Raw genomic sequence first — 13,273 nt, 5'->3', positions numbered from 1 at the left:
TTTGGGTGAGAAACAGATTAAAAATGTAATTGCTATTCACTGAAAATCTTAACATTTGTCCTAGCACTCCTTGGTGTGTCCTTCAAGTTTCTACAGAAAAGCAAAGTCTCATGTGTTATTAATTTTTGGGTGAATTATTCCTTTAATGTGCTCTAGAAAGCATGCAATGAAGAATGCATGATGCCTCCTGCACTGCTTTGGATTCATACTCACTTGTGACATCCAGGTAAGTGTGGACCTGAGCCTCTCCGGCTGAGTTCCTCGCAAAACACTGAAAGATTCCAGCATCACTAGCCTGTAGCTTCCTGACCTGGAGGCCCATGCTGGAGATGACCTTGTAGCGTGGGTTGTTGAGTTTACTGAGGGGCACTGCATCCTTATACCACTCAAGCTTTGGCACTGGCACTCCTGCGAGTTAAACACAGATACAGGAAGGAAATGTACAACTATGTAGGAAATATTAAAGAATAACATAGTATGTCCATGTCTCCTACAGTACAGTGTGCGTATTGCTGGTCCAGTGTTTCCTAGAATTCTTTTTTAATGATCCAATCCAATACTGTAATTCATATTAATTAACGGGTAACTTGTGAGTTGACCAATTCATTAAAAGTATTTGGCACTTTTGGACACTTGAGTCAAACATTAAAATGCATGCCATATCATTATCAATATCATTCCATTTAATAACAAAACATCAAGACAAGTGACATCAGCAAACAAATTATACTAGACTTTAATATTATTTTAATCAGCTGTTATCAAGGGGATTTTTAGTGGAGATACAAAGTAGACTGATAATCAGAAAGGGTTCAAAAACTGATAGAACTGAAATAACAAACATCATCTCTTGCTGAAGTCAACTTAAATCTTTAGAGACAGATCTATAGAAGGAGAGGCTCTGGGTAGGCTGCTAACGCTAACCCTAAACCTAAATGGCTCTTGAACATGCGTTATTCAACCAATGCTGTCAAAACATTAAACATGAGTGACTAGTGGCGTGATAGGGTAGTATCATTCACAAACAAATTATTCCTACTATTATTACTACTGGTTTATATTGTTTTGAAAGCTCTTGTTCTTGCGTTAATCGTTAACAAAATCTATCTAGCAAATCAGTCTAATGGTGGCCATCTTTGAAACACTTCCTGGAAGCTATTACCAGTCATGACAGTGCAGCTCCTATTTAATTGAATGGGGACAGACCTAAATCCCCAAAACGGTTGGTCAAGATTATGATCTAAGAACATATTTCAAATCGGCAGTAAAATCTTACTACACTGGCATCATAAACTGTGCTTCTTTACCTCAAATTATGCTAAAAACGCAGTTTTCCTGGCTTGTATAACTAATGCGTGTTCTCAAGATGATTGAAAGGCAATGTCTATTTCTAAAAGGTGATTGGCTCTTTTGCCTGTAATGAGGTACTTCCTCTCTACATCCGTTGGGTGGTAGAGCTCCTTGGTTGGGAGTTCCAATTTTCCCCCTTCAGTTTAATAGAAGTGGCCCATCTCTGCTAAATAGTCTGTTGTAAATTCCACCAAAAATGTTAATTCTTTCATCTTTCACTCACCCTCATGTTGTTTCGAACCCTTATGACTTTATTTCTTCCATGGAACACAAAAGGAGATGTTACACCCTGTCTACATCAGACGTGAGCAGCGGGATGGGACCAAAGCAAATTGTGCCCATTATAATCAGTGATGCTCTCTACACTGGAAGTGTTCTTCACGTTGAGCTTTGTTGTGTCAACAGTAAACGGATATGCCATTCTATTTTGCACTGCATGTGCTTGGTGCTACTCCTCTGCCAACAAGACAAATAAATGGTTTAGAATATTCGCTTGATGCATTCTGTGTAGACAGCCTCGAACCGCTGCAATGCGACATCACTCGCTTACAGTGTAGACATGGTGTTAGGCAGAATGACAGTCTCAGTCAACATTCACTTTCATTGTATGCAAAACAGAGCATTGTCAACATTCTAGAAAATGTCTCATGTTTTATGCATAAAAGAAAGTCATAAAAGTTTGTAACAACATGAGGGTGAGTAAATGATGACAGAACTTTCATTTTTGGGTGAACTATTCCTTTAATCATTAAGTGGAATCGGAATCAGAATTATTAAACTTTTCATGATTTCTATTCCTAGCTCTCGGCATGTGTTGTTATCGGTCTTTTGATTTTATAGAGTTCAGATTTTTAATTCCGAGAGATATAACTTCTCTAAACAAAAGATTCCTTTCTGTCCCATTGTGACACAGTGAGAGTGGTTCAAGCAGCAACACATAAGAGAGGTAATGGATTGATTCCACTTTCCACTCTTGAGGATACAGTGGGGTGACTTGGTTGTTTTTATTTCTTTCAGCACATCTGATGCTGAGGGATAATTTTTACCCTCACTGAAATTGCAGCTGAGCTGAGCCTGAACCACAATGGACAAAGATCGTAAGTATGGCTATAACCGTTGGGCTGACTTTCCATTTCAGCACTATTAGAAAAGTAGAGTATATTTCTGGAAGAAAACCAATACCATGTCATCTGCCATTTTTCTACTATATAATGATAATGGTTTAAGCCCTCTTCCATCAACACCTCATATCTCATGGCTAATCGTAAAGCCTTTGCCACTCTTCCAAAAAGCCACCATTTGTCTTCCATGAAGGGGCACTGACACTCTCTAAAATGTACAGATATTATAAATCACCCCCCAAACAATTGACTGTCTCGCCACTCAGAGCAGGCCAGAGTCTTTTGGGTTAGTTAATAGACCTGCACAATGTACTCTGGAGTTCGTGTATGATATATGATAGTGGGCAGCAGTGCAATCATTGCAAACAAAGATGAAAAACTGATGTAAATTCAATCTGTCTGTCTGTTTATCTATCTGTCTGTCTATCTATCTGTCCGTGCATCTGTCTTTCTCTCTTTCTTTTCTATCTATCCATCAGTCCGTCTGTCAGTCTATCTACCTGTCTGTCTGTCTCTTTCTTTTATATCCATCCGTCCATCCATCTGTCTGTCTATCTATCTGCCCATCCATCTGTCCATCTATCTGTCCATCCGTCCGTCTGTCTATCTATCTGTCCATTCGTCCGTCTGTCTGTCCATCCGTCTATTTATCTGTCTGTCTCTTTCTTTTCTATCTATCTGTCCGTCCATCTGTCTGTCTATCTACTTGTCTATCTGTCTCTTTCTTTCTATCCATCCATCCGTCTGTCCGTCCATCCATCTGTCCGTCCATCTATCTATCTATCTATCTATCTATCTATCTATCTATCTATCTATCTATCTATCTATCTATCTATCTATCTATCTATCTATCTATCTATCTATCTATCTATCTGCCTGTATGTAGTCCCGCAGAACACTCACCTCGAGCTTGGCACTGGATATCCAGGCTTTTCTCCACCTCTCCCATCATCTTCCTTCTGGGTTCAGCAGTGAAATAGGGTGCCTCTGCAAAAGCAAATAAGTCTATTTGAGAACACACTGATGTATCTCAACCGAACACAAAAGAATGACTATTGAAATTCATAAACAGCTCAGAAATAATCAAATGATTCCATCAGTGGAATTCAAGAAACATATTGTTAGAAAATTGGATTTTCATTGAGCGCAGATGGGTATGGGACCAATTTATTCCCTTTTCTGTAGCAACCGAAAATTTACTGGAGCAAAAGTAATGAATTCATAGACATTGTCAGAATTGAAATGCTCAGGTTGTGTAGTTAACAGAGCCTTGTGTCTTCAGCATTTGTGATGGGAGTCAGACATGTGAAAGGGTTGCATTATGATTGAGAACACTGGTGGGCACATTTCATTCACTACACTAACCTAATGCACATCATCCTCAACTGTAATGTCTGGACTTCATGCTGAGTTACAGATAGCCTCTGAGGTTTTTCTTTCACACAATACTTATGATTCACATTATACACATACAGGTTATAAAACATCAATTTGAGCCAGTAACAATGGAAATCTGGTATTTATTATGTTCACATTATACTGTAAGAAAATTAGTATGAATGTGCTTTTGTTTTAAAGGGATTTTTCACCCCATTTTCTCACCCTTTGTTTGTTCCAAACCTATATAAGCTTCTTCAATTGGGGCTGTTGCTGCCCAGCTCCAAAAATGACATAAAACACCATAAAAGTAGCCTATACCACTCATGCACTATATTCACTGTCTTCTGAAGCTGTATGAAAACTTTGTGTGAGGAACAGATATAAATGAATGATGTTATTCACTAAACATCCCTCCCCCGTAGTTCTCAAATCTCATTCTCACTTTTGCATACTCAAATTGTTGTGTCAATGTGCATTGTGCCATGTTTGATCTCAATGATGCCAAACACAATTGGTTTGTGTATGTTTTGTAACCAAATATACATCTACTTTTGTGTTCAAGGAACAAAATGATGGTGAATAAATAATGACAAAATTGAAATTTTTGGGGTTAAATTGGTTACCTTTAATACTTTTACCAATTAAACTAAACCTTTAAACATTTAAAAAGTCATTAAAGGGATAGTTCACCCAAACATGAAAATCATTTAATCACCCTCATGCCATCCCAGATACGCATGACTTTCTTTTTTTTTTTTGATCCCAAACAAAGATGTTTAGAAGAATATTTCAGCTCTGTAGGTCAATACAATATAAGCGAATGGTGACTAGAACTTTGAAAGTCCAAAAAACACAAAGGCAGCATAAAAGTAACCCACGAGACACCAGTGGTTTACAGTAATGCATGTTTACAGACGCAATATGATAGCTGTAGGTGAGAAACAGATTAAAGTCCTTTTTACTATAAATTCTAACCAGAAGGTGGCGATATGCACCAAGAATGTGAATAATCAAAAACAAAAGAAGAAGAATGTAAAAGTGGAGATTTATACAGACACTGGAGTCATCCGGAGTACCTTTATGCTGGCTTTATGTGCTTTTTGAGTTCTGGTTACTGTCTGGACCTACAGAGTTTAAATATTCTTCTAAAAATCATTGCTCGTGTTCAGCAGAAGAAATAAAGTCATACACATCTGGGATAGCTTGAGAGCATAGGCGGATCTGAGGGTTGTCCCCCCCCTAAAATATCATTAAAATATGTGTATTGTAAATAATATAATGATATATTCTTAAAATAATTGTTTAAGAAGTAAAATAATACAAATGCAAACAGGGCAACAACAACAAAAAACCTTGGTGTCCCCTTCAAAAATTGCTCTAGAGAATTGTTATGTTTATTGTCCCCCCCAACATTTTGATGACATTTTCGCCAGTGGGGATTTCTTTAAGACTGCAAGGGAAGCTCAGCTTCCCCAATAATGTCAAAAAAATAATGGTCAAATATGTACTATTGTGTAAACAATTTATTGACTAAAAATGCGTTAGAACACGTTCATCTCGAAGACGAGTTCGTTCAGAATCAGCTACATTACATATAGCAGGTCGGCTGACTCGATTTACTTCTCATACATTCCCGTGAAGGCCAGTGCATTTCCTGTTGAAGCCGAAGGCCCATTGACTTCAATGTGGCTGCTCTGAACAGTTTTTTTCAGTGCTCCGAAAATAGACGGTCATTGGATAAATGCTGCGATTATGTCTCGCCCACGGACGCTCAGCGCCTCTGGGGGTGAATGAGGAGTGGGCTGGCCCGACTCCGGCTTCCGCGTGATGATTGGAGGATCTGTCGAAAGACTGCATCTCCTTTTGATTGACAGCTAATCTGTACTATAAGAAGTCACTGAAGCTATTTCACGCCAGTCCCATCATGGATTTCTCAAGTGTAGTCGAAAGACAAACTGCTGCAACCTATTTCTTTATATTTGTTTGGCTGAAATTGCTAGTCAATTTGCATAATACATTTCACACAATTATACACCACATTCCTTGTTTCAGTTTTACCAAGTTTAATATATTTTTGTTTTAGAGCCGCTCGCTTCGCTCGCTTCGCTCATTCATTCATTCATACAGTAGGCTAGGCTAGCGTCGTACGGGTGAAACTGCGCACGATGGCAGACGGTGCTAATATTGTCGACCTGGGGCAGGAGCTGTCATTTAAGGGACATGATGAGAGTAGTGAATCATCCAACAAGGGAAATTACAGGGAGTTCACAGAAACATTATCTAAATATGACTCTGTACTGTCCACACAATTAGAGTCCTCAACTGTGTTTTCTGGTATGTCCCATACTATTCAAAATGACTTGATCTCTGCTCTTGCAGCCACCATTTCTGATCAGATCAGAGATGAAATTCAGGATGCTCCCTTTTTTGGATGGCAGGTGGATGAAACAACTGATATATCCTGCCGTGCCCAACTCTCTGTCATTGTTCGCTATGTGGATAGTGCAGGTAAAATTCAGGAGCGCTTTATTGGATTTTTGATGTTTCTGGAGGGCTGAGATGCTCAGTCCGCTTTTGATGTTTTAAATGAGAACATGCAGGCCTACAATTTTAAGGATAAGCTTGTGGCACAGACCTATGATGGGGCTGCTGTCATGGCTTCAGCACTCAATGGTCTGCAGGCCAAAGTGAAAGCAATAGCCCCAAGTGCAATGTTTGTGCATTGCTATGCACACAGACTGAATCTGGTGCTGTCACAGGGGCTAAATGCTTGCCTGAGTGCAGAATTTTTTTGCATCACTCTCTGGGTTTGGCACATTTTTTTCAAAATCCACAAAGAGGACGTCTTTTCTGGAGTCTGCAGGCTGTTCACGGTTGCCCAGAAACGCCCTACTGATGGAATTTCACATCACGGATAGTGAGCACTGTGGCAAACAATTATGATGGCCTCCTGCAGACATTTGAAAACATCATTGCAGACACGACAATTGATGATGATACACTGGATTGTGCCAAAGGCTTTCTGAGGAAACTGGAGGATTTTGAGTTTGTGTTCATGTTGTACACATATGAACAAATCTTCACTGAGACTGATGTGGTCTTTGATGTTGTCCAGCAGAGGGCTGATGGATGTTTTTACTGCAAGAAAAGAATTGAATCTCTTCTTGCATTTGTCAAAGAGAAAAGGTCAGAGGGGCTTTCCAAGCTGTTTATGCCAAAACAGCAGATCTCACATCAGACCCACCGAGATGAGCCCATGAGAAAGCTCGCCTGACCCAATTGCAGGATCCCCAAGAGCACTACAGAAATCTCTACATGGCCATCCTTGATAACATCTTGGAGCAGATTCCTCAACGCTTTTCAAATTTGGAAAGTATGCTCTTCTTAGAATTAGTCAATCCAGGGAAATTTGATGACATGAGACAAGAATTTCCAGAGGAGGCCTTCCAAAGTGTCCTGAAAAGTTATGGCCATCACTTTGATTCAGGGAGACTGAGGTCTGAACTTCAAGTCCTGTATTCAGATCAGGACTTGCAGGGTAACAGGGGAAAGCTGTGTGATTACTTGGTGTTCCTCAAAGACATGGAGTTGGACAGTGCAATGCCTCAGCTTTACAAACTGTTCTCATTAGTGGCAACAATTGGAGCTACATCTGCAGGTGTAGAAAGGAGCTTCTCCTGTTTAAAGCGCCTCAAGTCCTACACCAGTAACACAATGGGCCAAGGTCGCTTAAGCAGCCTAGCTCTGCTGGCCATTGAGAAGACACTGGTCAAGTCACTGGAAAAGACGCCTAGTTGGTACGACAGAGTCACAGTGCATTTTCTCGAAAAGGAACGTAGGGCAGAATTTACTTTTAAATAAGTTTATAATGTAGGCCGAAAATGAGCTTCCCCTCTTTGAAAGACCAGCAGCCGCCACTGATTTTCGCCCCTGCTTGAGAGTAAGTAAATTATGTGACAATTTCATTTTTGGATGAACTATCCCTCTATAAAGCTGCTCACTGTGGACTTTCAGACATTTAAGTATAATTATATTACAGTATGATTATCTGTAAAGCTGCTTTAAACCGATGAGTATTGTGAAAAGTGCTATACAAATAAAAATCACTTGACTTATTTAGATGTTTTAAAAACAAAATTGAGGAGAGACTGCTAACATTCATAGATCTGCACCTCTTTATAATGTAAAGCTTAACAGAGACATTTGGAGCAGATTTATGCCTGAGAGACAGTATTGTGATTTGTACTTCCATGAGACAAAATTGCCAACCATCAAAAATCTGAAGTTAATCTCTGACACAAATAAGTAGATGAATAAATGCATATTTAGAGAGCTTGAATTCAGACCCAAAACACCCAAACAGCCAGTAAGCTATTGCCCAGTGAAATATATTCCTATCTCTTTACATATGTATTGGACTTCACATGGTGCTCGGAACACCTGTTAGCTCAGTTCTCAACTGGACACCAATGTGAAATGAAAAGAAGGCATAAATATTCAATATGCTGTTTAGCTCAATGGGATTCCATATATAAATGTACATACAAGCAGTCACTGACAAGCTGTACTTTGTGTACTCAGTACCCGTGAAATATCAGCAAAGACAGAGAGAGAAACTTCAGAATTCAATCTGACACTTACATTAATCACAAGAAAAAGTTACAGCTCAATTATTCAAAGATAATTGAGAATGTTGTTGTATGCTGATGTCTCTTGCTAGAAGACGAAGACAAATTTGGGCATGCATTGTGCATGGTTTATGTACTGTAGACATCCAAGTACAAGCTGTAATAAAGCCCAATGATTTTAGGCTTCACACTTCTAGTTAAATGACAATGTAAAATGTTTTGTCAGTTATATTCAGTGGCCCCAAAAGGTATTTCCATCCATCCATCCATCTTCAACCGCTTATCCAAAGTCAGGTCGCGGGGGCAGCAGCTTCAGCAGGGGGCCCCAAACTTCCCTATCCCGAGCCACATTAACCAGCTCTGACTGGGGGAACCCGAGGCATTCCCAGGCCAGTGTGGAGATGTAATCTCTCCACCTAGTCCTGGGTCTTCCCCGAGGCCTCCTCCCAGCTGGACGTGCCTGAAACACCTCCCTAGGGAGGCACCCAGGGGGCATCCTTACCAGATGCCCAAACCACCTCAACTGGATCCTTTCGACGCTAAGGAGCAGCAGCTCTACTCCGAGCTCCTCACGGATGACTGAGCTCCTCACCCTCTCTCTAAGGGAGAAGCCCGCCACCTTTCTGAGGAAGCCCATTTCGGCGGCTTGTACTCGCGACCTAGTTCTTTCGGTCACGACTCCTTCAATTGGGGCAATACCTCCTTTTTATCCTATTTATTATGCTTAGAAATTAAGGACACTTAAGGCACAATTAAAAATCTATTAATGTTTTGCATTAGATGTTCAAGCAGTGTATTTATTTTAAAGAAATATAGCCCAAACACTTTCAAGCACACCATTTCACAAAATAACTTTGTCCTTATACAGGTGTCTGAGCAGAGTAAGATCATTGCAAAAAATGGCACAGAAAAGTTAAAGTCAATGCTGAGAAAATGTCTAGCATCATTTGTTTGCAGATGCAAATTGGTTTGATATTTTAATATCTAATGCAATGAAATTGCATGATATATTATATATTGTATATATTTTATTTACTTAAGTGTCCAAATACTTAAGATCAAATACTACATTTAAATTAAACACAAAATTAACTAAACATTTTGTAATATTTTTAATATTTATAATTGTAAATAAAATAATAATTCAAAATAAAATGAATACAATACATTTATTAAGTATTTTTATTTATTTATTAGTTGTTGTAGTGTAAAAATAATTATGATAGAATCTACCTGACTACATTACTACTGGTTACACTAACAAAAGTAATTTGCAAGGGTCAGATAAGTTAGAAATTGTTCCTTATGATAGCAATGCCATAAAATTCACTTTTTGCAAGGAAATAAAATATTCTAATAATTTTACAGACATTGAAGTTTGTGGATGCAGCTTTTTAATTATAAGCAGGGTTGGGAGGGTTACTTTTGAAATGTATTTCACTACAGATTACAGAATACATGCAGTAAAATGGAATTTGTAACGTATTCCATTAGATTAATCAAGGTCAGTAACGTCTAGGTTACGTATGTAACTTCCATTCCCTGATGGAGGGAACGAGACGTTGTGTCAGAGAAGCGACACTAGGGGTCTCTCTTGAGCGCCGATATTCACCTCTGAACTATGAAAAAAGGCCAATGAGAGTTGGCAACCAGTATTTGCATGTCCCGGCCCCGGACATAGGGGTATTTAAGCGGCGCAAATACGGGAGTTCATTCAGGATTTTTCTGAGGAGCGGAAATGGTCCGGCCACAACAGTGGCTCGGCTCAGCGGCGTGGCAGGGGAGACTCAGCGTCTCGTTCCCTCCATCAGGGAGCGGAGGTTACATATGTAACCTAGACGTTCCCTTCTGTCGCTCTCTCCACGTTGTGTCAGAGAAGCGACACTAAGGGTCCACTTATAAAAGCGCCACGGCTGAGCCGTGTCACGTGAACTGCTGATACAGGAGCGAGCAGGTATTCTTACGTGCAGGATGACCAACTGTATCAGGCTGCACGTACCCTTCCCCAATGCCCCATTTAAGCCATCAGGATTCCTTATCGTTACCCTGGAGGGGGGAACAAGGTGCTGGCTGCCAACCTGGGAACGGGCCAAGTCTGGCCGGGCCTCTTTTCTCTCTATGTTTCTCGCATAGAGCAACTTAGGCCGGGGCCCTTACACGCATTGAGGGAAGGGGGTCTTAGCCCTTATTCAGGGCGGAGAAGACCCTCGTGGAGGCCACGCCTACCCGAGAGGGAGGAAAGTTTAAGTGGCAAAACCATCAGAGGCCTGACTTAGGGCCTATGTGGAAAAGTCGGTGCGGTGGTGGATCCAGCCTATAGAGGGGGAAACATACAGCACGGCAACTGAGGCAGCCGTGACTGCCTAAGGGAAGTACGGGAGTCCACTCGCCAGAGGGACAGAACCGATGGCGTTACACACAGGGGACTCCGAAGGAGGCCTTACCTGTGGAGCACCTATACCAGTGCAGGGTAGCTTGCGGTACCCACAGTGGCTTGGGTCAGCGAGTTCCTCCGCTGAACTGCGACCCACGAGGGCTAGGGAGGAATCAACCAGTGTCCCAAACCTTAGATCTCCTGGGAATGAAGGTGCACTGTTTTCCCTGGTTAGGGGGAAGGGTGCTAGATGCAAGCGATTCACCCGGTCAGATCGTGGGCGTGCCACCGAGTTCTACGGGCTCGGTACCTGAGAGAACACGGGACGATACTGACTCAACTCGGAGATTGTAGAATCTTGTGAAAGTGTTCGGTGTTGCCCAGCCCGCTGCTCTACAAATGTCTGCTAGGGCAGTGCCCCTAGCCAGTGCCCATGAGGACGCAACACTCCTGGTGGTGTGGGCTTGGACCCGCAAAGGGGGTGGCACGGCCTGGGTGTGATAAGCCAGGAAATGGCGTCGACAACCCAGTGGGCGAGTCTCTGCTTGGAGACAGCATTCCCTTTCTGCTGTCCCCCAAAGCAGACAAAGAGCTGCTCAGAGCGTCTAGTGCTCTGTGTTCGGTCCAGGTAGATACGTAAGGCACGTACTGGACACAGCAGTGAAAGGGCTGGATCTGCCTCCTCCGGGGCAGCTTGCAGGTTCACTACCTGATCCCTGAAGGGTGTGGTAGGAACCTTGGGCACATAGCCCGGTCAGCGGTCTTAGGATCACGAACGTGTCTGCCGGACCGAACTCCAGGCAAGCGTCGCTAACAGAGAACGCATGCAGGTCCCCGACCCTCTTGATGGAAGCGAGCGATCAGCAGGGCGGTCTTGAGAGAGGGCCCTGAGTCCAACTGAGTCAAGCTGCTCGAAGGGGGTCTCTGGAGTCCCGTAGGGACGACCGAGAGATCCCAGGAGGGGAACAGGTTAGGCTGGGAGGGAGTCATCCTCCGGGCACCTTTTAGGAACCTGACGATTAAGTCGTGCTTACCAAGAGACTTTCCGTCTACCGTGTTGTGGTGGGCCGCGATAGCGGCGACATACACCTTGAGGGTGGAGGGGGACAGCCTCCTCTCCAGCCTCTCCTGAAGAAACATGAGCACTGACCTAACTGCGCACTTCTGCGGGTCTTCGGCTCGGGAAGAACACCAGTCCACGAACAGACGCCACTTTAGGGCGTAAAGATGCCTGGTAGAGGGGGCTCTGGCTTGATGGTAGACGGCAGATGGTAGACCGGCTAGATCTTCCGCATCCCGTCCAGGGGCCAGACGTGGAGGTTCCAGAGGTCTGGGTGCGGGTGCCAGAGCGTGCCCTGTCCCTGAGAAAGAAGGTCCTTCCTCAGGGGAATTCGCCAGGGAGGGGCTGTAGTGAGGAGTGTGAGGTCCGAAAACCAAGTCCGGGTAGGCCAGTAGGGGGCTACCAGAGTGACTTGCTCCTCGTCCTCCCTGACCTTGCATAGCACCTGTGCAAGAAGGCTCACTGGGGGAAATGCGTACTTGCGCAGCCCCGTGGGCCAGCTGTGTGCCAATGCATTTGCCCCGAGGGGAGCCTCTGTCCGGGCATACCAGAGCGGGCAGTGGGAGGTTTCTTGGGAGGCAAACAGGTCTACCTGGGCCTTGCCGAACCGGTCCCAAATCAGCTGGACCGACTGGGGGTGGAGTCTCCACTCTCCGCCGGGCAAGCTTTGTCTTGACAGCACGTCCGCCATCACATTGAGGTTGCCGGGGATGTGAGTGGCGCGCAGTGACTCCAGTGGCGCGGCCGCCGCGGAGGATGCCATATGCCCCAGGAGCTGTTGGAAACGTTTTAGCGGGACCACGGCGCCTGGCTTGAAGGAAGCGAGGCATTTCAGCACTGACTGAGTACGCTCGTTGGAGAGACGTGCTGTCATTGAGACTGAGTCTAACTCCAGACCGAGAAAAGAGATGCTCTGGACCGGGGAGAGCTTGCTCTTTTCCCAGTTGACCTGAAGCCCCAAACGGCTGAGGTGCCTGAGCACCTGGTCTCTGTGTGCGCATAGTAACTCTCGAGAGTGAGCCAGTATGAGCCAGTCGTCGAGGTAATTGAGTATGCGTATGCCGGCTACTCGGTGCGGGGCAAGAGCTGCAGAAAAATGTACGCCCACGAAGGGGGGCGGAGACCTGGCAAACTGAATTGCGTAACCGAGTCGAATGGTCCGGTGCAGCCAGCGTGACAGCTTGGGCAGTGAAAGCCACGCCTCTAAACTCCGTGCTAGGGGCACCAAGGGGACGAGTTTTTGGACGCATCCGGCGGGCTTCGCAGCGGTGCGGAACAGGTGACGCGGCGTCGGGAGGCAACGTGGCGTCCCGAGGCTCTGTTGCTGAGAATAAACTCAAAGCACTTACCTTGCTCCGCG

At 43.7% G+C, this 13,273-nt stretch overlaps 1 protein-coding gene across 4 annotated transcripts in view; it reads right to left on the bottom strand.

The window, feature by feature from the left end:
* Window positions 1-13,273, bottom strand: part of LOC127647329 (protein sidekick-1-like) — a 474,624-nt gene that overhangs the window by 130,538 nt on the left and 330,813 nt on the right. For all 4 annotated transcript variants that reach the window (XM_052131502.1, XM_052131501.1, XM_052131503.1 and 1 more), the window contains exons 8-9: window positions 3,375-3,458; window positions 214-408 (exon numbers count right to left, since the gene is read on the bottom strand). In XM_052131502.1, the coding sequence (XP_051987462.1) occupies window positions 214-408; window positions 3,375-3,458 (279 nt within the window). The remainder of the gene's footprint in view (window positions 1-213; window positions 409-3,374; window positions 3,459-13,273) is intronic.

This window comes from Xyrauchen texanus, chromosome 8, assembly GCF_025860055.1.
Source record: "Xyrauchen texanus isolate HMW12.3.18 chromosome 8, RBS_HiC_50CHRs, whole genome shotgun sequence".
Classification (NCBI taxonomy): domain Eukaryota; kingdom Metazoa; phylum Chordata; class Actinopteri; order Cypriniformes; family Catostomidae; genus Xyrauchen; species Xyrauchen texanus.
Note: the sequence above shows the minus strand (reverse complement) of the source record. Positions and strands in the feature narration are given on the sequence as shown.